General features: G+C 42.1%; 1 protein-coding gene across 1 annotated transcript in view; it reads right to left on the bottom strand.

The window, feature by feature from the left end:
* The window catches only part of ren (renin), a 38,105-nt gene extending 14,689 nt beyond the window's left edge, over positions 1 to 23,416 (bottom strand). Inside the window, exons 1-7 of the mRNA XM_069942046.1 lie at positions 23,335 to 23,416; positions 17,613 to 17,760; positions 14,560 to 14,683; positions 8,761 to 8,879; positions 7,260 to 7,456; positions 4,664 to 4,786; positions 3,114 to 3,258 (exon numbers count right to left, since the gene is read on the bottom strand). Coding sequence (XP_069798147.1) covers positions 3,114 to 3,258; positions 4,664 to 4,786; positions 7,260 to 7,456; positions 8,761 to 8,879; positions 14,560 to 14,683; positions 17,613 to 17,760; positions 23,335 to 23,393 — 915 coding nt within the window. The 5' untranslated portion in view covers positions 23,394 to 23,416. The remainder of the gene's footprint in view (positions 1 to 3,113; positions 3,259 to 4,663; positions 4,787 to 7,259; positions 7,457 to 8,760; positions 8,880 to 14,559; positions 14,684 to 17,612; positions 17,761 to 23,334) is intronic.
* Between the last annotated feature and the right edge of the window lie 2,495 nt (positions 23,417 to 25,911).

The raw sequence follows: 25,911 nt of genomic DNA, 5'->3' as shown, positions 1-25,911 counted from the left end.
ACTCTTCCGGCCTACGAGCCTGTGCTACCAAAATGCCATGGTTAACCTACAACCTCCAAACATTCTGAGTTGGAGATATATCACTGGTCCTTTGTTATCGCTGTATCTAAATCCTTGACACCCCTCCGAGGGAATACCTTAAAAATGGTGACTATCGCCATGCTCTCAAGGACATTGGTGATTAGCAGGAACACCAAGTCCTTATAAATTGATAGAAAGTATAAATAAACCAAAACAGACATGCTTGCATACATGATTACAAGGGAAATGTACTCATTGATCTTGTTCCTTTGTGAAATACAAAATGACTTTGTCTGATACATTCAATGTGACTGATTTGGAATCCACATGAAAAGAACTGCTTTTCTAATTAATAACTAAAAATCAGTAACAGACATGGTTGTTGAGCATATGATCTGAAAGATTAACTTAAGACAGCACATGTTTGCAAATATGAACTTTTTTTGTATCTTTGTTGGCAAGATGAAAAACAGGCCAGTGATTTAAAAAAAATTTAAACATACAGAACGGTACCAGGCCCTTTCAGCCTGTGTGTCTGTGCTGCCCCAATTACACCCAATTAACCTACACCCCCAGGGGAAACTGGAACCCCCGAGGAAAACCCAACCTGACACAGGGAGAACGTACAAACTCCTGACAGACAACGTGGGATTCAAACCCGGGTCCCGATTGTTGGCTCTGTAAAGGCATTGCACTAACCACTACACCAATCATCCACCTCTTAAAGACAAACAGCAGAATAACAGGCCCTTTTGGTCCACGATTCTGTGCTGCCGAATTATACGCAATTGACCTACAAAACCACCCCCCCCCCCCCCCCCCATACACTTTGAATAGTGGTAGGAGGTCCCAGAGGAAACACTTGCAAATATGGGGAGAACGTACAAACTCCTTTCAGACAGCGCCAGATTTGAAATTCGATCACTGGCACTGTAACACCGTTATGCTAACCTCTACGCTAACCGCGCTGCCCTGAATGCTAGATTTTTAAAAACCCTTACTGCCATGAACACTGTTTATGCAAGTGGCAGCCCAGCACATGCCTAAGTATCACTGCAATCACATCCCTGCCAAATGAGTTAAAACTGAAAAATAAGCTTATGGCTGCCTGAGAACATTCCAGAACATCCCAAAATGATTCACAGCCAGTACATTTTGAGGTGCCATTATTACTGTAATATTGGAAGATGCAGCTGCTTATTTGAAAGGCTGTTATCAGAAATAATAATCAGAAAAGCTATTATCATGAAATCTGGATTATCATAAAAATAACCACATTTCACTAATGTCCTTCAGGAGAAGAAGCCTTTCATCCTAACCTGCTCTGAATGAGCTTATCCATAAATCCAGACCAGGGCTCCCCAAACCTTGAGGGCTCCTCAAACCTTGAGGGCTCCCCAAACCTTGAGGGCCCCTCAACTCCTTCATGGCCTCCTTGATCCCTCATCATCCACAGGCATATATTATATATTATATTTTTAAATTGGCCATCCTTCGGTTTGAGGAAGACACGTTGTTGTGCAGTTCATCTGTGGACATGAAGGTGACTTTACAGTTCCAGTCTGGAAGTGCCATGTCTAGAACAATGGGGGCACTTGAAGTCCGTTGTAGTAATAACTGTGGCTGCTGCTCTGCGACGCCATGCATGACCTTCCACCAGTTTTTGGCAGTGCCTGTCTTCGAAACTGGCGTAGGCTTCATTGCATGGGGCTCGCCAACGGGACCTGTCAGCAGCTGTAGCTTCTAGTTCTCTTGGCTGGATGCCACAGTAGCGTAGGATTTCTTTCACAGTGTCTTTATAGCACTTTCATGGATGACTTTGAGGTCTCCTTCCGAACTTCAGTTCACTATAGAGCAATCGACGATGCATACGGTGGTCATCCATTCTGATGATGTGTCACACTCACCAAATCTGGGCTCTGACGATCAGGGACTCAATGCTGGTGGACTTTGAATGACCCAAAACCTCCAGGTTGGAAATAAATAAATAGATAGATAAATAAATAGATGTGCAGTTTCCATATGCATTAGTGAGGGAAACTGCATATCAAACCCTGCTTTGGTTGGAGATTGGTAAGTTTTAGTCATAAGTCACCACGTTCTTCCAGGTTCATTCTGTTCCTCTGCTTTGTTAGAATTGACTTTGCGTGGCTAAAACCAGCTTCAACCATGAACGAACTTGGGAATGTAAGTAAAAATGACTTAACCACTGTACTAAGCTTGTGGTATTTAGCAGCAGTATTTACATTGTTCCAATAGTCACTGAGGCTTTTATTTTTGAACAGCAATTTAACTTCAAGATCTACACACATATCAATGAGTTCATCTTTTTCTAAGTGAAGTTCAATGTCTGGGTTTTCCATTTTCAAATCAAGCGGTGTAACAATCCAGTCAGGTACATGCATTTTCTCCAGATCCTGGAAATGTACTTTAAGATCTTCCTTTAATTTTTCAAGGTGACTTATGTCCATCTCCAGATCACAGTCTGATATGTTCTCATCTTCTTTCAAGTTTGAAAAATACTTAAAATCTCTACGTGCCAATGAAGATTTAAATAGACCTATTTTGACTTGGAAATCCGTTAGGATTGTTTGGGTTTGAATAATTGTAACATCTTTACCTTGCACAATTAAATTTTGTTACTGCCAGACCTACATGCACTGTGCTTTCTGCTTATCTCTGTTCTGTGGTACAAAGATATAATTGAAAATGACCAATGGTGAAATAGCCAAAATGGTTCTGAATCAAGGTAAGGACCAAGCATTATTTTCATGTGAAATCTGAAATTCAACTCCATGTAAAATGCCACATTTGAGTGTAACATGACTAGCAACATTATTGCATTGAAAAAAATTAAACACAGTGTACTGTAATCTTTTGATCAAAACACAGCATCGTAGGTGGAGCCTGAAAGCCTATCGTTTTTTGTTGTTGTGGTTTATCAGCTGATACAGGGATTCTGCTGATGCTACTGTTCTGTTTAATTACCCTAAACACATTATTCTAAAATCCGAAAAAAATCCAAAATCTGAAACACTTCTGGTCCCCGGCATTTTGGAGAAGGGGGACTCAACCTGTAATGCAATGCTTACCTCTCCCTCTACCAGAGACACGGCCCCTATCACATTGATTATGGTGGAGATGGCTGCAGCTGGTCCAGTGATGTAGGAGGACCCAGTGTCGACAGCGGCAACACATCCTTCATTGCACAGAATTAGTTCCCCATTGATGGAAATTCTGAAGGACAGAAGAAAACTGAAATGAATGCAAGCTAACTTTCCATCCACTAAGGTGATATGTGGAGTACTTCTTAAATAGTCAGTGATAAGGAAATGAAACCCTAAAGGTCATAACATGCATCAATGTGGAGAGTGAAATGATTTATTTTCTTTCTTTTTAAAATATTTTTATTGAGTTTAACATATAAACTTGCATACAAAATTTTTGAACAAACACATAACCAGTCATCTCATGAATATACAAGTATATATATATATATATGTACACACACACACACACACACACACACACACACACACACACACACATATATACATATATATATATATATATATATATATATATAGATAAAAAAATTGATGGAACTACATTAGACAGGTCCTTGATCAACATAAGAACCAAATAATTAAATTAATCTATGATAACCACATTAATCCCATACTTGCCAAGTTAAACCAAATAAAAATTGATAAAAGAAAAGAAAAAAATAAAACAAACAAAAAAACCCCTAAAAACTAAATCTAATCTACTCCGTTCCTCTAATCAAGGTTGATAGTATTCTATGAATGGGCCCCACATCTCTACACATTGAAACTTTCTACTTTTAATGCTGTATCTAATTTTCTCCAAGCTTAAATAGGACATTACCTCATGTAACCACTGTGTATGGGTAGGTGAAGAGTCATTTTTCCATTTCAATAAAATTGCTCGTCTGGCTATCAGTGTGGTAAAGGCTAAAACTTTCTCCTGAGTTGTAGACAGAAGTGTATCTGGCTCATGTGAAAGACCGAACAAAGCAATTAACTGACAAGGTTCTATATAATTCTTAAAAATTGTTGATAAAGTTTGGAAAATGTCTCGATATTGGGGAGGGTTTTGCCTGCGATGTCCTGTGATGTCCTGATGACCCCTGAGCAGAAAGCCTTACAAAAGGTAGTGGCTACAGCTGGACCAGTGATGTAGGAGGACCCAGTGTCAACAGCAGCAAACGCATCCTTCATTTTACAGGCCCCGTACCAGGTCATGATACAGCTAATTCATCTGTAGAAATGATCCAGATGTGTAACCTTCCATATTATTCAATGGGCAACCTTCCACATTAACCAGTGGAAGGTTGCCCATTGATACAATGGATTGAACAGATGACAGGAACAACACTTTTATGAATTTATATAGAGTTAAATGCAAGTGTTTTATTCTTTCATTGTCTTCTGTCATTTCTTTCTGGATAAATATTCATTGTCATAATCGTTATAAAAATGTCTTTTGAAGAAGACATAACATTGGTTGAATAGAAGAGTTAAATGTAAACCTTTCCTTTGAGAATGCTGACTGTCAAATTGTTAACCACACACTATGGTGTCAGCACAGAACCCCTCCAGTATCATTGAAGAGCGCTTACCCTCTCATCGCAACCTGCCAGTAGCCTTTCTGGATCAGCTTCTGATAGTGGAACTCTCCAGTGTAATATGAAGGGTCAGTGCCCCCCAGGATAACCTCACCACCAGGAGTTTCATGGGAATCTCTGCATGAAGCCAGAACACAGAGAAAGTTAACAAAAGCTATGCATTGATGGGAAACAAGAAAGCACAAGAATGGGGGAGATGGGAGAAGAAGGTCATCCTGTTCTCTTGGATTGGTGTCTGGTTGTCCATTCTGCCGTGGTCCAGGACTAATCATTAGTGACCAACAAATAAAACTGGGATTCCCACAAGGATATCTTCCACTGGTAATAGAGAAACTTCACTGAAGTAGAAAAGGTTTGCAGCTCTAGGTCGGATGTACCCCTAAAGGTTTCAGTACATAATCTGCACCCGTTCAACCCCAGAACACCATTTTCAATGCAACACACAAAAGCACTGGAGAAACTCAGCAGGTCACGCTGCATCTATAGGAAGTTACAAGCAGTCAATATTTTGGTCATGAGCCCTTCATCAGGAATGTTGCCTGAGTCGAAAGATGAATTTGTCTGGCACTGTAGTGTATCGCACTGGATCCTGACTTCACCAGATGTTCTCGTTTACCTCATGGATGTCAACTTCACTTGCTGATCGACAGTGACCAAACTCATTTTTGGCTGATGTCAGTTAAACTGAATATTTTCATAGATCCATAGAACATTACGGCACAGAAACAGGCCCTTCTAGTCTTTGCCAAACTATATTTCTGCCTATTTCACTGACCTGCACCCAGTCCATAGCCCTCTATACCTCTCCCATCTGTGTACCTGTCCAAATTCTACTTAAATATTAAAACTGAGCCTGTATTCACCACTTCAGCTATCAGCTTATTCCACATTCCCACTACTCTCTGTGTGAACAAGCTTCCCTTGTGTTCTCCCTTAACATTTTGCTTTTTAACCTTAACGCATGTCCACTAGTTTGTATCTCACCTACCTTCAATAGAAAAAGCCAACCTATATTTATTCTGTCTAGACTCCTCATAGTTTTAAATAACTCTATCAAATCTCCCCTCATTCATCTATGCTCCAGGGAATAAAATCCTAACCTGTTTAGCTTTTCCCTGTAACTTAGTTCTTGAAGTCCAGTCTTCTAGTAAATCTTCTCCGCACTCTTATTGCTATCTTTCCTGTGAATAGATTATACTCCAGTTTTTACCATGATTAGTAAAATTGTTCAAAAAAGTTACCAGTAAACAGTGTATTTTTTATGTGTTGGGCTCCTGGAAGATTTGACACTGAACAGTAGAAAGGAAGGGGAGATCTGTTTCCCGATAATTTCAGCAAGGGGAATCCTCTTGTTCACACTGTTTAGAATTCCCACAGATTCACTCATGGCTTAATGAACAAACCTCTGATCGAGAAGCAGTAAAATTCAGTTCATGCCTTCTGACGTGACTCCACCCTCACTTCACTTACCTTTGAATCTTAGATGTTGGACTTTCATGTATGCCATCCTGTGCCCTGATTGGTTCATTAATCCACCTTCTTGTTACAGTATTCAAGATTTGATTCCTTTAGTGTAATATTATGTGAAATTGCCTTCTGCCTGCTTAAGGCGGACAAAGAGTTGTCATTAGTATCACCCAGTGCCCCTTACAGTTCAAGAATCCTTCAACGCTTCAGGCCCATAAGGAGCCCTTCTTGCCACCGGCATTCTCTTGAATTCCCGCTCCGACACCTGGTTCCCATGATCCAGTCTCCAGCAGCCTTCAGACCATGCGGGTCTCCCAACCGCAAATCATCCGCAACCTGTGTAGTCTCACAGCCGTTGAGCCCTCGCTGGTTTGCTGCTGTGGTCACCTTCCCTGTAGGGTTATCTCCTCTGCTACTCCTTTTCAATGGTGGATGGGGTATTTCAGGTGCCCTGCGCTGGTCCTCTGCTCCCTGAAGTCTGTAACCCATCTTGGCCACAGACATCTGCGGTTGCAGGATTTAACTTATAAATACCATCAACTCCTTTAACAAGCAGTTTAAATCCTGTACTGAGCCGTTAGCATTAGGATCAGGCTGTTGAACCCTTTGGACCAGCACTGCTGTGTGTCTCCACTCTCCCAGGTCTGAACCATCGGCAGCGCCACCATTACAGCTGCTCTGGCAGAGCTGCCAATTTTTATTATCCCATCTATTTACTCTAATAATTTTGACAAACATTTCCATTTTCATCTTTCTTATTGTCTCTAAATGTCTAGGTTACTCCATTTCAATGTTAACATCTTTTTTCCTAAAATCCCACGTAATCGCCTAAACACACCCACGTGATCAATTCATCTACTAACTCTTTGGAACGAGGGAGGAAACCAGAGCCCTGGAGGAAACCCATGCATGGTGTACAAACTCCTTCGACAGAAGTGGATTTGAACCCGGGTCACTGGTGCTGTAATAGCGTGGTGCTAACCGCTACATTGTCACCTATCATCCTGCCATACAAATTTTCTCAATGTCCCTCTTCTCCTTGTTACATCCTTGCCCTTTGCTCCATGCTTCTAACACATATCCCTTCTTGGCCTTGAGCAGATCAGGAATTGGATTGACCCACCTGTTGTAATAAACAGAGAAGACATCTTCAGTGAGGATGTGTTGGTCCAAAATCCGCTCAAACACCGGCTTAATGTTGTCAACTGAAATGGTCCGAAATCCCAACCCCAGGACACCATCGAACTTGGCAAAGATGAAGGGGTATACAGGCAAAGAGGTGGCCTCAGCAAAAACCTGGATCACCGGGATGTTGGATACCTATCAAGTAAAGAACATGGTTCTCCTGAAGAATGAAAAGCGACATGACTGAAGCAGATGTAATTCTCAGAGGGGTCGTAAAGACAGGAACATGAGGCTGTAGATTCTGGTTGTAGTCTCAGCTCCATAGAAGTGAGGTGAGGAGAGAGGTTTTTCCTCAGGGAGTTGTAAAATATTTTGGAAATATTTTCCTCAGATGGAAATCAAAATCTGAACAGTAAACCAATGAAAAGACATGACTTTAAATGTTCATTAAATTTCTCTCTCCACAAGTGCCGCCAGACATGCTTAATATTTTCACCCTCTGATGCTTTATCTTGGATTTTCAGCGACTAGTTTTTTTTTTGCTTTTACAAGATGGAGATCAAAGTCTTTTTGTCCACTAAGGGAATCAAGGAATATCGAGACCAGACAGAAAGGGAACGAGCCACAGTTTTACTGATGGAACAGGTTCATTCTTCAACATGAGGTTCCAGTGATAGGCAGGTTTAGGCCTGGGAAGGGGTCAGGAATGGGGACACGCCTTGAAGCGATGGAGGATCTAATTCTTTTTCCTTCAATACCTGCATATTACAAGTCCCTGTTTTTTTTTTGCATTAGGTTTATTGTGAATATTTTTTTAATCTATTAAGTTTACTATTGGAGTTTTTTAAAAAAAACCTGCTTGGCTGCATTAAGTAACAATTTCAGCAGATATGTACATTGCACAATGTGTATGACAATAAATTCATAATCAATATAAATATTCTTACAGTCAAAACATTTCCAAGCTCCTCAACCCTAACGTGGATATTCTTTGTGATTTTCTTTAGACCTACAGCACAGAAGCAGGCCCTTTTAGCCCACAAGCCCATGGCACCCAATTACCTCCAATTAACCTCCAACCCCAATATGTTTTGAATGGTGGGAGGAAACCAGAGCTCCCGGAGGAAAATCACACAGACACAGGGTGAAGGTACAAACTCCTTACAGAAAGCACCGAATTTGAACCCAGGTCTCTGGCATTGTAATAGCATTGCAATAACTGCTACGCTAACTGGACTGCCCCTCCATGTTAACTGAACCATTAATGTAACAGCATTAACAAAATTATCAGGGAAATCAGCTGCAGGGGAGACCACATTGCAACTTATTGCTCTGCTATTCTCAAACATTATACTTTTCAACTCCTTGCATGTTAAAGGAGTGGCTCTTCTTGTTTAAGGCACAGACCCAACTGAATGGCTCTTGAGTTGCCCCTGGACTCAGTGGGTCTATAAGCAATACAATTAATTTTTATCCTGCAAGATGTTTGTGCTTCTCACCATGACAATATCTTGACTGAGGACTCCACCAACATTACCAGATCCATACTGAATCTCAAATCCTCTTCCATTGGCTTCGTATGTTGTTGAAATGGAGGAGTCATATCTATTGTGGGAAACTATGAAGAAACAAAACAACAAATACATGGTTCACTTACAAGCAGTTTTTTTTTGGATCTAATTTAAAATCTGGTGCTCAGGGATGAGTTTTCTTTTGGTGTTAACGAATGAAAATGGAAAAGAAAATCCAACCCAGAAATCTGCTCAGGAAATAGTTGTTTTTCTCAGCTGATAAGAAAAGAAGGCAGCAGAAGGTAGTAAACGAGGCCAGGCCCATCACAAGGGGCACTACTTCAAGAAAGCATAAAGGACCCCATCACCCAGGTCACAACCTCTTCTCACTGCTACCTTCAGGCAGAGGATACAGAGGCCTGAAGACTAGCACCTTTGGGTTCAAGGACAGCTTCTTTCTAATGGCTATCAGGCCCTTGAACTTCCCCTTGTCAGACCAATCGAGGACTGCTCCGACATCACAAAAGGACTGTCTGCACTATTGTAACACCACTTTTTTTCTTGCATTGTGGTAATTTGTCATAATCTTTTGTATTTATTATATCTTTTTAAATTTAATGCATACCACTGTCTTTTTTAATGGAGTACCTGTTTGGCTGCAATAAGTAAGAATTTTGCTTTACTTGTCCATTGTCCAATGTACATGACAATACAGTCATTATCATTACAATTCTGTTCCAGCAATACCTCTTCACTGTTCAGAACACGCTCTACACCGCTCTTTGAGAATGCTATTTATGTGTGTTCAGAACCCACATGAAGACCAGCAATGAATCCCCTGGAATATCAGTGACTGTGATAATCATCTAGACATCATTGCATTTTAATAAAAATTGCAAATGGTGGAAATCTGAAATCAAAATAGAAAATGCTGAAAACACTCAACAGGTCAGGCAGCATTAGTGGAGAGAGAAAAACCATCAGTTATGGTTTTTAGAATGCAGGCACGTAAAGGCACAATCAAGGAATTTTGCTGCTACACAGGCAGTCTAAAAAGGAATGTGAGGGAATTTTGAGTCAATTCTGATTTACCCTGCAGGACCCCAACAACCTTTTGGAGGAAGGCTGCAGTGTAAATCGTACTGGAAATATTCATTGACGGTCATCCACTCTTACTGCACGTCCAACCCCCGGGACTGTTGCTCTCAGGTACTTGCAGTCTTAAAAGGCTCCCAGTGTGAACGACCACATGGGCAGTAGTTATGTTAATTTTTTCAATGACTTTCCCGATATTGCAGTTGAAAAACCATCAATGTTTCAGGTCTGTGATCCTGTATCAGAACTGGAAAATCAGGTAAAGTGCAGCACACAGATATACTGGAGAAACCCAGCAGGTCAAGCAGTGTCCACAGGAAGTAAAGGGGAACCAAAGTTTCGGGACTTTGATCTGTGTCAAAAACTGGAAGGTGCCTGAATATAAAGGTGGGAGGATGGGGGAGATGGAGAGGAGGGAGGAAGGGGCAGAAGGAGGTGGATAAGAGGGAGGAAGGGCAGAGGGAGGAGCACAGGTTAGCAGGTGGTACAGGTGGTAGAAGAGAAAACTAAGGAATAGAGGAAGAGGGTGGCTCTCTGAAAGGAGAGGGAAGGGGGTCAGAAGCTGAAGGAAAGGAAACAGGTGGATAGGGAAAGAGAAAGACACAGAGTAGGATGTTAATAGAAATTGGAGGTTAAGATCATGCCATCTGGTTGGAGGGTGCCCCTCACACAATATGAGGTGTTGTTCCTCCAGGTTGCAGGTAGCTTCAGTTTGGCCATGGACAGTCAATGTTTCAGGTCTGCAATTCTGTATCAGAACTGGAAAATTAGGCAAAGTGCAGCACACAAATATGCTGTAGAAACCCAGCAGGTCAAGCAGTGTCCACAGGAAGTAAAGGGTAACCAAAGTTTTGGGACTTTGCCTTTTGTCAGACGTGTCGGGTTAACACTATGACTTTGCCCACATGATTTATTATTAATCATTTCAATATGATTTTGCATTATAGAGAACAAACATTGACACACATCTTGACAGTTCTTTCGAAATAACCAAAAGTACTTCAAAACGTTTCTTAAAAACAGAAAAAATACTCCTGAGAAGAACCAGAGAAAAGCTGAAAAAATTTAAAGTTGCCAGCCGAGAACTGAATGGCAACCTGATTTGCTTCCAACACAAATTGCTGGAGGAACCCCAATGAGTCAAGCAGCATTAGAGGGAAGAAATGAATGGTCAATGCTTCAAGCTGAAGGTCTTCATCAGGGAAGGGAGTAAAACACAAAAGTCTGCACACATCGTGGTTGAAGTAAGAACACAACACTGGAGAAACTCAGCAGGTCAAACAGTGTCCTTTATATAGAAAGGATAAAGATAAATAGCCAATATTTCGGGCTCGAGCCCTTCATCAAGGTTTCAAGGTACTAAATTGAGTGGAAAAGCAAATTGGGTGGAGGATATGGAGGGTCCGCAGAGACATGCAGTAGATAGGTTAAGTGAGTGGGCAAGGGTCTGGCAGACGGAGTACAATGTTGGGAAGGAATTTGGAAGGAAGAATGGAAGATCAGAATATTATTTAAGTGGCAAGGATTGCAGCGTGCTAGTGTGTAGAAAGATTTGGCAGTGCTTGTGCATGAATTGCAAAAGGTTGGTTTGCAGGTGCAGTCCTATAAAGAAGGCAAATGGAATATTAGCTTTCATGACTAGAGGGTTGAATTTAAGATCAGGGAGGGGTTCTGCTGCAACTGTACAAGGTGCTGGTGAGGCCGCATCTGGAGAACTGCATGCACTTCTGGTCTCCTTACTGGAGGAAGGATGGACTGGGTTTGGAGGGAGTGCAGAGGAGGTTCACCAGGGATGAAGGGTTTGGACTGTGAGGAGAGACTGAGTCGTCTGGCACTGTACTTGCTGGAATTTAGAAGAATGAAAGGGGAACTTATAGAAACATAAAATTATGAAAGGCATATAAAGATTGTGGTAGGTAAGTTGTTTTCATTGGTAGGGAAGACCAAAACTAGGGGACATAGCCTCAAGATTCAGGACAGAGATGAGGAGGAACTACTTTTCCCAGAGGGAGGTGAATCTGTGGAATTTGCTGCTCATTGAAGCAGTGAAGATTTTCTATATCGTAAGGGAATTAAAGAATATGGGGAAAAGGCAGGTTGGTGGGGATGAGCCTATCATCAGATCAGCCATGAATGATGGAACAGGCTCGATGGGCTGGATGGCCGACTCCTGCTCCTATTTCTTATGTTCTCATGTTGTTTTATTTGCTTATTCTATTAAAATGCTCAAAACCCAGTTTCTTACTCTTTTGCTTTTACATTTGTTTTTCAGTGAGTTTTTAATTCAAAGTGGCTCTGGAGAAGAATGAAGTGTCTGGATATTAGACATAACAATGAGCAACAAGGAAGCAATGAGCAACGAGGAAGGGTCCAGGAGGGAGATAGATTGAATGGTGTATTGACAACAACTTTGCGTTCAATGTCAGCAAAACCAAGGAGATGATTGTCGACTTCAGGAGAAAGTCAGGGGAACACGACCCAGCGGTCATCAAGGGCTCTGTAGTGGAGAGGGTCAAGAATTTCAAATTCCTGGGTGTCAACATCTCCAAGGATCTGTCCTGGAGTCTCCATATTGATGCAAAAAAGGTTACCCAGAGGCTATACTTTGTGAAGTGTCGGAGGAGATTTGGGATATCACCAAAGACTCTTGTAAATTTCTACAGGTGTACTGTGGAAAACATTCTAGCTGGTTGCATCATTGCCTGTTATGGAGGCGCCAACTCTCAGGACAAAAAGAAACTCCAGAAGGTTGTTAACTCAGCCTGCGATATCACAGGCCCCAGACTTCACTCCATTAAGAACATCTACATGAGGAGGTGTCTTAGAAAAGCAGCCTCCATCCTCAAAGACCCCCCACCACCCAGGCCATGCTCTCTTCACTCTGCTACCATCAGGAAAAGGTACAGGAGCCTAAAGATGAGCACTCAATGGCACAAGGACAGCTTCTTCCCTGCTGCCATCAGGGTTGTGTGTTTGAGCCCCCTTTTGTATTCCCGCTTTACTTCCGACTGTGTAGTACAAATTTAATAATCAAGTCTGCATATGACACCACAGGCCTGATTAAATGGGACGATGAAATGGCCTATAGGGATGAGGTTCAGCACCTGGCCTTGTGATGTGCTGGTAACAACTTGACACTCAACAGACAGAAGTCCAAGGAGATCATCGTTGACTTCAGACATGCCAGAAGCCACACTCATGTTCCAATTTACATTTAATAGAGTGATGGTGGAGTGTTTACTGATATTTAAATTCCTTGGCGTCCATATCTCTGAAGATCTCACTTGGTCCTTGAATTCTTCAATTTTGATTAAAAAGGCCTCTTTATTTTTTGAGGAACATGAGGAAGATCCACCTCTGGCCCAGGATACTGATTTCTACAGATGCACAATGGACAGTGTGCTAACATAGGTATTTTGGGGTGGTTTGGGAACTGTATTGCTCAAGATCGCTGGGCACTCCAGCAAGCACTGAAAACTGACCAATGTATTATTGGAATCCAATTGCCTACCATCGAAAACATCTATAGGGAACGATGTCTGAGCAGGGAGAGAAACATTATCAATGAATCTACACATCCAAATCATGGACTATTCACTCTTCTCCCATCAGGCAGGTGCCACAGGAGCCTTCGATCGTGCACTAAAAATCTCAAGAAGAGATTTTTCTTATGAAGCTGTGACTATGTTGAACACTGCAACCCGGCACTAAGTGGTCCTGCACTCAGATTGTCGAATCAGTACTTTTTAACAGTTTGCTGTAGAACAGTTTTGTTTGTTGGTTTTAATTGCACATGTTTTACGGTAATCCACATAGCACTATTTTTTAACTTCCGATGATTTTCTGGTACAATGAGAACAAAGTGAGTCATCATCATTATCTGATTCCGGAATAATCAATGAACCAAAGACACTGCCTTACTTTTCGTGCACTATTATTTTAATTTTTTTATAGTAATGTCATAAGATGGTTATAATATGAATGTTTGCCCTATGGGGCTGCCACAAAACATCGAATTTCATGACTTGTTCGTGACAATAAATTCTGATTCCAACCGTGATAAACTAACCTCACCATCTTTCTATAAAACCACAACTGGGCTATATCTCCACCTAGTGGCTAATTTATGTTAATCCTGGAAAAAAAATCAGAATATTCCACATTTTTATTTTTTTTAAATGTTCTGGTTAAGTTCAGCAACATTTTAAAATGATCTTTGGCAAAATGATTTTGAAAAATGATTCAGCACAGAAATAGGGCCCTTCTGGTCCATGAGCTCACACTGCCCAATTCTATCCATGAACCCCATATGTTTTTGGAACATGGGAGAAAACCGGTGCCCCCCCGCAGGAAACCCACACAGACATGGGAAAAACTGCTTACAGATAGCGTCGGATTCAAACCCAGGTTGCAGGTCCTGTAATAGCACAGCGCTAACCGCCACACTAACCGGGCCTGGAACGTGGGAGCCCCTGGAAGAAACTCAGGTAGAAAGGGGGAAAACAGCAACTCCTACAGACAGTGCCGGATTCGAACTCATGATGCAGGTGCATAACATCGTGGGCTGAATGACCTGTACTGTGCCGTAATGATCTATGTTCTAGTGTATGACATGAATAAAGCAAAAAGACTTTGCACTTTTTTCCTTTGTGCATATTTCTTTATTTTGAATGCAGTTTACATTGCACTTACGGCAGGCAGCGTAGATGGGCGAGCAGTTGGCTGACGGAATCCAGAGATTGGCCGATCCTGTGTCGAAGAGAACTTTGAAAGTCTGTGGAGGGGTTCCAATGCTGATCTCCCCGAAATATTGGGTCTGAGAAGGATGAGACACAATAACAAAGGGAATCTTGCATTTATACCACTTGTGACTGTCCTGGGATTGTCTATAGGACTTTGCAGCCACTGAGACACACTTGTAGTGTACGGGCCAAATTACCAATAATGTGCTTGTACAAACATCTCAATAGAAGGTTGATTTTAATGCTGGTGATAGAGAAATAAATTAGTGGCTCAGACATGGAACAGGAATGCTCCTGCTCCTGCTCTTCTCCGAGTTAGGATTTCTGATGTTCCTGAGACACGGGTGGCACTGGTTAAGTTCAGTGGCCCAGTGATGCAGCTCGTACGCTGCTCCCTCAGAGTTCTAATGGCCGAGGTTCAATCCTGACCTCCAGTGTTGTCCATACGCCAAATATGGTTTCTTCACACACCCCAAAGATGTGGACTGGCATCTAAATTGACCAGAAACTGCCCCCAGCATAACTCACCCCCCAGAGCAAGATGGCGGTGCTGCTGTAACTGGGAGGTCAGCGCTACTCTTCCTTTCAGTGCTCCTCCGCAAGGCCCTGCTGCTCAGCTCTCCCACCCATTGGACCCGTTTGGGGATTTAGATTGTCTGGAGAGCCGACGGTGTTCTCTTTACAGTAAGGGTCCTCGAGATGGCAGCAGCCCAGACAAGGGCTGTGGACTCCAAGGAAGCAGCAGACCAGCAGAACATCAGAGCAGGAAAACACCCCCCCCCCCACCCCACCCCTGATGAAAAGAGGTCTTGGAAACTACAGCCACAGACCAGGCTCCAGGTCCGGGCTTGGTACCCAAAGGGCTCACAGCAGGCCAAGGCTCCTGAGCACCAGGTACCTGGTCAGGGATTCACCATGGTGTCAAAACCAAGCAGGGCTCTTGAAGGACCTTGGGTGCTCAATGATTCCAAAAGCATCAGGGGTTCAGAACCAGGGTCTGAGGAGGGTGATTTGAGATCTGGTTCACAGCTGGACAGGAGGTGATGCACCTATAGAGGTTACAGGAGCATTAGAAGAGGTGGCGTGATCCATGGACACTCAGGGTCTCCGAATGGACCCTCCTTTGCTTCTCTTCTTGCCTTGATAGTGGATCTGGACCAGTGGCCTCTCTTTATGTGTCTTTACAAGACAAACAAGGGAACGTCTCCAACCAGACGGTATCAATATCATATCAAATTCCAACTTCCGTCAGCCCCGATCCCCGGTACCTCTCTTTCCCTCAATCCTCTTCCTCCCTCCCTCCAGCTCCCCATCCCCTTCCCTTTCTTCTCCTACCACAGAACTACCCTTCCTAGCTCTCTGCCCTCTTCTCCTATCACTACTCCTTTTTCAATATTTTTATTGGATTTTACAGAATTAATACTTAAGTAAAAGCCATTAATCAAAGATAATACATAAAAAGGAATATACAGAAAAAATGGTTTATAAGAAAAATAAAACTATAATATATATAACTCAATATCATAATCAAACTGAAGTAGCAAATGCTTAAACAATTGCAACATATGACTAATTGAAAAAGATTTATAAAATATTATACTATACTAAAAATTCTAACCCCTTCCCTTCTGAAGTTATCTGGTAAGTACATATCATTTCAGTACCATTAAAAGAAACCACAAACTCACAAAGCAACACTTGCTAACAAGTGGGCCATGACCTACTGGTTGGGAACCACTGGCTTAGAGAAGCACAAAAGCTGTCGATGTTGGAATCTTGAGTAAACTAAGAATTGCTGGAGGAACTCAGCAGGTCAGACAGCATCCATGGTTAGTCAACATTTTGGGTGTGAATCCTTTATCAAGACAGGTACAACAGGTGAAGGGGAAAGAAGCTGGGGGGGGGGGTGGACAATATAGACAATAGATTAATGCATATCCTGGTTTGTCTTAAGACTGGAAGGAAGCTTTCATGGATGTGCAAACTCAAAACCTTCTCAACGTGAACAAATAAAAGAGTCACTCATCATTGCACAGAACCTAAACATCCACCCTGACATTGAACAGGCTAGTATCTTCTGATAATGATTTCCCAAAATTTATCTACTGCTGTTTCAACAAGGCATAAAGTCAAGGAGTCTGATGAAACACTGTCTAGTTGCCTGGAGGAAAGCATGTCCAACAACGCTCGAGAACTTTGGCACTAACCAGGACAAAGAAGTTAATCACATCCACCATTGTAAACATAGATTCATTCCATGACTGCTGAACGCATGGACTACAGAATACAGTGCACTTATTCTCTGATGCTATTCTCCCAAATCTGCTTAATTTACTACAAAACACATCAGCTTTAGGTCACGTACCATTCTGAGACTTGAAAGCAATTGTTCCCATAGCTGTAGGTTCAAGAAGCAAGGGTCAGCCATGGAAAATAATGGACAGAAATTGTGATTTGGAACTGGAAGCCTAATAATGGGACTTGGATAAACCCTTGAGAAGGAATCATTTGTGGGATATTGGAAAAAGAGATTGAAATTGGTCTACTGAAGGCCAACCATGGTTTAATAGGCCAAAAGGCCTTGTTTGTTGCCATAACAATTCTTCAATTTGGCAAATATAAATTTATTTAGACATACACCATGGTAACAGGCCCTTTCGGCCCATGAGTCTGTGCCACCCAATTTACACCCAATTAACCTACAATCCCTGTTACGCTTCAAATGGTGGGAGGAAACCCCATACAGACACGGGGAGAATGTACCATCTCTTACAGACAGCCCTGGATTTGAATAACAGTCCCGATCGCTGAAGCTATAAAGGCAATGCACTAAACGCTATGCCAATTTAAACACCACACACTGAAAAGGCTATTCGAGGTGGCAACACAACACCACTTCCTCATGGGCTTTTGGGGAGGGCAATGAAGGCTAGTTAGCTAATGTCCAGTACGTGAATTAAAAAAAAACCTTTCAGGACAGAGTTTCGGTCTGGCTATACTTACATCCAGGTAGTTGGTAAGGATGGTTGGTGCTGTGCCATTGTGTATGCCCATCTGGAATAATTTGTTTTCTTCCCCAGAGTCGGCGATTGGTTTCAATCCTAGCTGGCGCAGTGACTGACGAATGGACGGCATTTTATGGAGAGGAATCCTGTGATGAGAAAGCAGCTTTAACTGAATTAATACCTAACAAAACCAATAATCACAGGAAGCAAGGCATTCGGCCCATCAACTACAGTGCTGGCATACTCCATGTCAAATTTATGCCAACTTGCATTTATATAACACCTTTAAAGTAGTAGCAGAGTCTTTACAATAGTGTAATCATAACACAACTAAAACCAAGTGACAGAACAAACTTGGTCCACAACATTTTTAAGAGATGATTTAAAAGAGGACATGGAAAGGAGAGGGTGTTAGGTTTAGGAAATGATTTTCAGAGGGGCATAGGGTTACGCAAGTTAAAAGCCCGGGCACCTGGGTAAATGAGATAAATCAGGGATACTGAGGAAGATGGAAACAGAGAGGGAGAGGCATTTCACAGCTGTTGGGTGGCAAGAGAGATAGGAAAAGTTGCACTGTCACAGAGGGATTTAAAAACTCTCCGCTCCCCTCCATGGAGTCCATCTCCCACTGCCTCAGAAAGGCAGCCAATATACTGAAGGATGCTTCACACACACTCCCTCCTCCCTCCTCCCACTCAGGTCAAGAGTAGGGTGGCCACTTCCAAATTTACTAAAAGGAGGGCATGGTCATAGGTTAAGTGTGATATATACACATAGTGTTGCAAAAAAATTATATCTTTTTAAATAAAACTTAAACCGTTTTGCAAAAACAAACATAAAGGCAAAGATTCCATTATTGTCACATAATATTACATTTAGAATGTAACGTACATGAAATTCTTTGACTTTTGTCTACTGTAAGGCAGACAGCGAGCCACCACTTTGTCCAGCGCCCCTCACAGAAACCCATAGCACCTGGTGGTCTCCCCTCCAAGTACTGAACAGGCCTGAGCCTACTTAGTGTAGCTTCTGAGATTAGACCATCTCAGGTGTATTCAGGCGAAACAAATGCAAACATGCTGTAGAGTAAACCTATGGCCATATCCTCCTGTTGGAATGATCGCCCTAGAGGGCATTACTTAGACAGGCACCTGGATGAAAGAAAAACAGAGGGGTATGAGCTAAGGAAGGTTGCTTATGAGTGGGTTTGTATGAGCCTGTACTTACTGTTAATTGATCTCTCTGTAACTTCATAATGGTGCTCTTTACACAGCTTTACGAATGTTAGAGATAACCTGCTGTATCCAAACATTCCAATGAACTTAACTTGTTTCCACATGTGCTTTCCTTTTATTTAAAACATCTGTCTATATTTTACAATAACATTGTTTTAATCATTTGGGCAATTTTGTGGGCAATTCTGGTCATCCCATCGTGGGAAGAATGGGGAGGCTTTGAGAAAGGTGCAGAAGAGGTTTAGCCTGGTTTTGGATCATTTGAGTTATGGTGAGAGGTTGGACAAACATGGGTGTTTTCTCTGGAGCAGATGAAGCTGAGGGGCGACCAGATAGGGAGGCAATGATAAAGTTGTCAGTCAGAATTATTTTCGCAGGGTAAAAGCATCACACACTGGAGCACATACATTCAAGGTGAGGTCAAGGTGAGGGAGAAGGAAGTTTAAGGGATATGTGCGGGGATTGGTGGGTGCCTGGAACGGACTGTCAGGGTGATGGTGGAGGCAGATGCAATAGGGGCATTTAAAAGACTTCTACCCGGTGTGATTTGACATCATTTGGTGCTGGCATGTTGATTGCTCTCCTTTCCCACTGGACCCCTAACCAGTTAATTCCCCGTTAATTCTTGGGACAAGGTGCCAGAGGAAAAGGGGGACAGGACAACTGCAGCATCATGGCTACAACATTTCCAAACGCAGGCACGGGGCTAAAGCAGTACAAGCAGTCACAGTATTAGCTTCAATTTACTATAAAATAAACATCAGAGAGAAAAGGAATAAGATGGGTAACTGCATGAAGTTTTTCTTTGATCATCAAGATGTTCTTGGCCTCCTGTGCAATTCCTAAATAAACACAACCATAGCATGAAAAAAATACGGCTTTCGAATTTGTTCAAAGATTACAAATCCCCAGGGGTGATTAGGGGTGTATTAACACAGCAGAGAGGTGCATAAACGTACTGCCCGATTCAATGGAGGTGAAAGTGATAAATTCAATAATGTGAGAGGAACCAGCACCCAGGATAAACGCAAAATGTTAAGTCATTTATGATCTTCAATATTTTTAGACCTGGAGGAATATACTTAACATGATTTACAATAGTACAAAGCCAATTTAAATGCAAATGCAGTATGCTCTGGCAGATAATAAACATCTTGGGGGGAGGGGTAGTCACATATTTAGCTATGCAATACCAAGAACAATTTAAATGCAAATATGAGCTGAGCTGGTGGATAATGATTATCTGTGGATTAAAAAGCATCTGATTATTTTACAGGTTATCACTCAGATAGTAATAGCTGTCAAGCAACGAATATTATTAGAACCATCCAGCACCAAGGAAATAATTCTGCTTTGTGTGCCTGTGCTTTGAATTGGCTACGAACTTGGACCCATCACTTTTGTCTTTTGTAGGTTAGCTGATATTGACTGTTGAATCCCTTCTGTTGCCCAATACCCCTCGTTATTGATCCACATATCGCTGAAGTTCCCTGCCAAGACCAGGAACGAATTAGTGCTCATTTCAACGATGATTAAAGCCTTCATGCTCCAGCATGAATGTGAGCTGGCTGTGTGACCAGAGTCCATCATAGTCAAACTAATTCCCATCATTCAGTCAACTTCTGGAAATATAACCTGGCAAATGCAGTTTCTAATAGCAATACAACAGCATTTTGTTCCTTCTAAGAGTGTTTCCAAAAAAATATACATTTGGCACAGACCAAGGGGATATTCAGAACTGAACCCTATCTTCCATATGGTGTCTGAGAAACAGCAACTTGTCCTAAGAAATAAAATGGTGTGTCATCAAGCGGATGGTGAATTGAATTATACAACATGAACAAAAATAGCATGTGTAGCTCCCAGTTTTACAGGGTCTCCAAAAATAACCAAGAACGGGGAAAACCTTTCAAACTCTCCCACGCACATGAAGGGCTGAGTGATCCTGGCTGCGTCATAAGATCATAAGACAAAGGAGCAGAAATAGGCCATTCAGCCCATTGAATCTTCCCCTCCATTCAATCATGAGCTGACCCATTTTCCCACTCAAGCCCACTGCGCGGCCTTCTCCCCATAACCTTTGATGCCCTGGGTAAACAAGAACCTATCAATCTCTGATTTAAATATACCCAATGACCTGTCCTTTGATGCTCTGGCTAATCAAGAATCTATTATACAATACACCCAATGACTTGGCCTCCACAACCGTCTGTGGCAACAAATTCCACAGATTCACCACCCTCTGACGAAAGAAATTCCTTCACATTTCTGTTCTAAGTGGATACCCTTCAATTATGAAGTTCTACCCTCTTATCCCAGACTCTCCCACTATGGGAAGCCACCTATGTTCATCTCCTCTGTCCATACATTTCAACATTCGAAATGTTTCAATGAGATTCACCTAAATTCCCATGTGTACAGGCTAAGAGCTGTCCAATGCTCCTCATATGATAACCCTTTCATTCCCGGAATCATCCTTGTGAACCTTCTGAATCCTCTCCAATGTCAGCATATCCTTTCTTAAACAGGACCCCAAAACTGTTCTCAAAATTCCATGAAGTCTCACCAATGCCTTATAAAGCCTCAACATCACATCCCTACAGTTATATTCAGTTCCTCTTGAAATGAATGCCAGCATTGCATTTGCCTTCTTCACCACTGACTCAACATGCATATTTACCTTCAGGCCATTCAAGAGCCTGATAACAGCAGGAAACAAAGTGTCTTTGAATCTGACAGCATGGTAACAGGCCCTTCCAGCCCACAAACCTGTGCCACCCAATTGACCTACAACTCCCAGCTACTTTATATTACAAACTACCAAATTCACTGTCAGGGAGGAAGGGCACAACTGATGCTTCCACTGCTTGGATCCAAGCCACACACTATCCTAAAGTGGGCACCATGCCATTCCTTCGTCACTATTTGATGGAGAGATTAGTAACTATACAGATGACATAAATATTGATGGTCTTTTATATAGTGAGGAAGATCAGGTGAAAAGTTTGGTGGCGTTTTGGCAGATGAACAAAATGTCGACAAGTGCGAGCATTTTGGGAAGTCAAGTAGGGGTAGCTCAATAAGTGGGATGTCCATGAACTGAGAGTCCTTGGGGTTCAAGCTTATAGCTTCCTGAAAGTCACAACACAAGTTGATAGGGTGGTGATGAAGACATCAATCAGGCATAAAATACAAGTTGGGAGGTTGCCGACATCACAGGTAAAACCCTCTCCAACACAGAGAACATCTACGATGCCACTGGAGAGCAGCAGCGATCATCAAGGATCCACACCACCCAGCACACGCTCTGTTCTCACTGCTACCATCAGGAAAGAGGTATCGGTGCCACAAGACTCACACCACCAGGGTCAGGAACAGCTGCTCCCCCTCCACCATCAGACTCCTCGACAACAAACTCAATCAGGGACTCATTTAAAGACTCATACTTGTGCACTTTATTGATTTTTTAAATTCTCTCCATATTGCACAGTTTGTTTATATATGCTATCTGTTTACAGATCTTTATTTGTTTACATGTTTACAGTTTTTCTTGCACTGCCAATAAATGCTAATTCTGCCTCGCCCGCAGGACCTTGGAGTTGTATGTGATGTCATGTATGGACTTTGGCAATAAATCTGAAATCTGTGACTATACAACTTCCTTGCTGAAATGAAGAGAGTTATTGACCAGTGAATGAGACTACATGGTCTCCACTATACAAATCTGTCCCTCCTACCTGGTCAATAGCAATAAAGACTACAATTCTCATCATTTCAACCAATCCTCAGAAACTTAATGAACTTCTTAAATCACTTAATTTAACTCATGCCAATCTTTAGTTTTCTGACTCTATGCACACAGAGGATCTGTAACGTGCAAAAAAACTGCTGTGAATGAATTTGATTTGCCTGTTTTGTTAAAACATTTTGAACCCAGTTCTTTTAAAAGATTTAAATCTTTTACATAAAAAAAATTAAGATTTAAAATGTTATTTAAAAAAAAATTTAGTCAGGCATTGCGTTAACAGGCCCTTCCAGCCCACAAGCCCGTGCCGTTGATATATCCCAATTGATTTACCACCCAGTACATTTTGAATGGTGGGAGGAAACCAGAGCACCCGGAGGAAACGCACGCAGACATGGGGAGAAGGTACAAACTCCTTACAGACAGAGCTGGATTCGAACCTGGGTTGCTGGAGCTGACCACTGCACTAACCGTGCCACCCTATTGTCACGATAGATGTTATCATGTTGTTTTTCTTTGAATTGAAAATGGCTTCAGATTATGGTGACTATTTGTGACCTGCCTGGACATCAGACAAAACTAGGAAATTTACTGTATTACAGTACACGTGACAATAAACCAGAGACTAAAATATTGATAGTGATTAGCATTTCAGACTTGTTATTAATTAGCTGGAATAGTATTAATTGTCTTAATACTGGCAACGAGATAGAACTCCCAATAACATTGCTACGTCCTACCTTTTCAATGCAGACGCTGCTGAAATGCAAAGACCGTAGAGAACCAACAACCACTTCATTGCAAGGGCCAGGCTTCTGGCTTTTTTCTATTTCACTGTACAAACTTTTCTCCGGGTAACGTCTCTGCCACTGGCGACTTTTATAGTCCCTTGCCAATGCCTTCAGCTTCACCATCCATTCTCCTATTGGCTCCCGTTCATCCCTGCCGCCTGTTGTCCTGACCCTATCAAATACTTTTGGCAAATTTTGACTTTGGAGGATAGATGTAAACCATCTGTGTAAAAACAACTTAGCTGAGTCGCACAGCAGATTAAATACTGCAGGTCATCTCCCGAAGCCAAATCCAGCTTTAAATGGTGTGATTGCAACAGTTCTCAGGGGAACCTTGGTCCAAAATTTAGGTACTGAGACTGAATAGGGCACCCCGGAGAAAGGCAAGAGACGAACTGGGTCCATTTGTGAGTTTGACTTCATCCGTTCGGTGTTACTGTTTCCAGTGGTAGACTTTGAAAGTCTTTCCCTGTTCATTTCACCATAAACGTTTCTCATTTAAACACCATCCAATAAATCCAGTAGGATCTAAGATGATAGTAACTTCCAGTAAAGAGCATCTGTAAAAATAGAATGCACCATGCAAGATGGATGGGGAGAGGGCAATGAGGACAAAAGGATCAACCATGCCAAGAAGTGATTATTGGCTTTGCATTTCAGCAATATACACATTAACAAAGGAGATAACTGTTTATTTAAAAAAAAAACAAGCTTTAACTTCATTGTCACATTATTCTGAGTAGAATAAGAAAAGTTCTGTGGTGAGCAGTCTGGCAAGTCTACTCTAACGTTCATACACCTGTAAAAAGTAGCAGACCAAGAACAGTTACAAAGCATAGGGTTGCAATGAGGAAGGTCCATTAGTACTCAGCAAGGGCAGTGTGAGAGCACTGTTGTGGGGGTCAATCAGGAGCCTGATGGTTGTGGAGAAGAAAGTGTCTTTAAGCCTGTTGAGACTGCAGAGGATCCCCTCAATCCATCCTTCTCACTGCCTTAGAAAAGTGTCAACATATTAAAAGACTAATTTTCCGCCTTCCTCCTCCCTTTCCCCACAGCAATCATGAAGAAGATTCTCGAATATGAGATCACACCCCACCATAATCAAGGACAGTTTCTTTCCTGTCGATATTGGACCCTTGAATGATCATGTGAGTCAAACAATGTTGCCCTTGCTCTGTACCAAATGATCTCTCTCTGCAATCTGTTGTAACTCTGCACTGTGGTTTCACAATGAATAGGTTGACCCCCTCCATAAATCTTCGTCTGCGAAGCCAAGCCAAAGAGGTTGACCGTGTACATAACTTGCAAATTAACTTCATTCCTGCACCTTGGTACTTTATTTTTTTAATTTTATTTTTACAAGGGCCAGGCTTCTGGCTTTTTTCTATTTCACTGTACAAACTTTTCTCCGGGTAACGTCTCTGCCACTGGCGACTTTTATAGGCCATTTCGACCCACGAGTACGCATTGTCCAATTATACCCAATTAGCCTACACTCCAGTACATTTCGAATGGTGGAAGGAAACCGAAGCCCCCACGCTGACACAGGGAGAACGTACAAACTCTTTACATGTGACCACAAACTTAAACTTGAAACCTGGTGTGCAATTTCACACTCCTGGGCCTTCTCCCCAGTGGGGCGTGGGAGTGGGGGGAGAGGAGAGAGAGAGAGAGAGAGAGAGAGAGAGAGAGAGTTTCTGGGGTAGGAGGGGGCTTTCAATTTGTAGGCTGCCTTTGAGCATTGACAAATCCAAATAGGCAAATTAAGACCCAATGTGTCTCCTCTCATCTGCAAGGAGAAGGGGGCTTGGTGGAGGGTACAATCAAGCAGCACCTACTCACCAATAACCTGCTTTGCATTTTCCCAGAAACCCTGAATCCCAACCTGAGGTGAGAGTGACCAACTTTGATGCCAAGGCAGCAGATAAGGAGTGTGGCTTGAGCCTGGTAAAACTGTTGAACGGGCATCAAGGGCCAAACTCTTAAGGTTGGAGTGATATCTTGAACTGGGGAAGATGGTTGGAGGTCAGTTACAGAACATTATGGCACAGTACAGCCCCTTTAGTCCATGACAGTTTCTTTCCAACAGCTATCAGGCTCCTGAATCTCCCCTTGTTACACTGATCAGGGATTCTCTCACAACATCAAGGGACTGTTTATATTATGTATGTGACCTTTTTTTCAACACAAGGATAACTGAATATTTATTATCAATCTTTTTTTTGTATTTATTATGGTTTTAATCCAATTAAGTGTATCAGTGTAGTTGTGTTTTTTTTTACAAAGTACCTGTTCGGCAGCAGCAAGTAAGAATTTTGGTGCATGTGAACATTGTACAATGACAGTAAACAATCATCATTTCTAATAAAACTTGCCTCCCCATTTTCTTCATCTCTGTATTTGGACCATGGAATTGAATCCGACGTCTTGAAGCAGATGTACACTTGTGCAGTATCCGAGTGTAGACTGGCCGTTGTCATCGCATAATAGCAGTCTCTACCCTCAAAGATCCCCACCACGCAGGTC

Source organism: Narcine bancroftii, chromosome 5 (genome assembly GCF_036971445.1).
Source record: "Narcine bancroftii isolate sNarBan1 chromosome 5, sNarBan1.hap1, whole genome shotgun sequence".
NCBI lineage: Eukaryota > Metazoa > Chordata > Chondrichthyes > Torpediniformes > Narcinidae > Narcine > Narcine bancroftii.
Note: the sequence above shows the minus strand (reverse complement) of the source record. Positions and strands in the feature narration are given on the sequence as shown.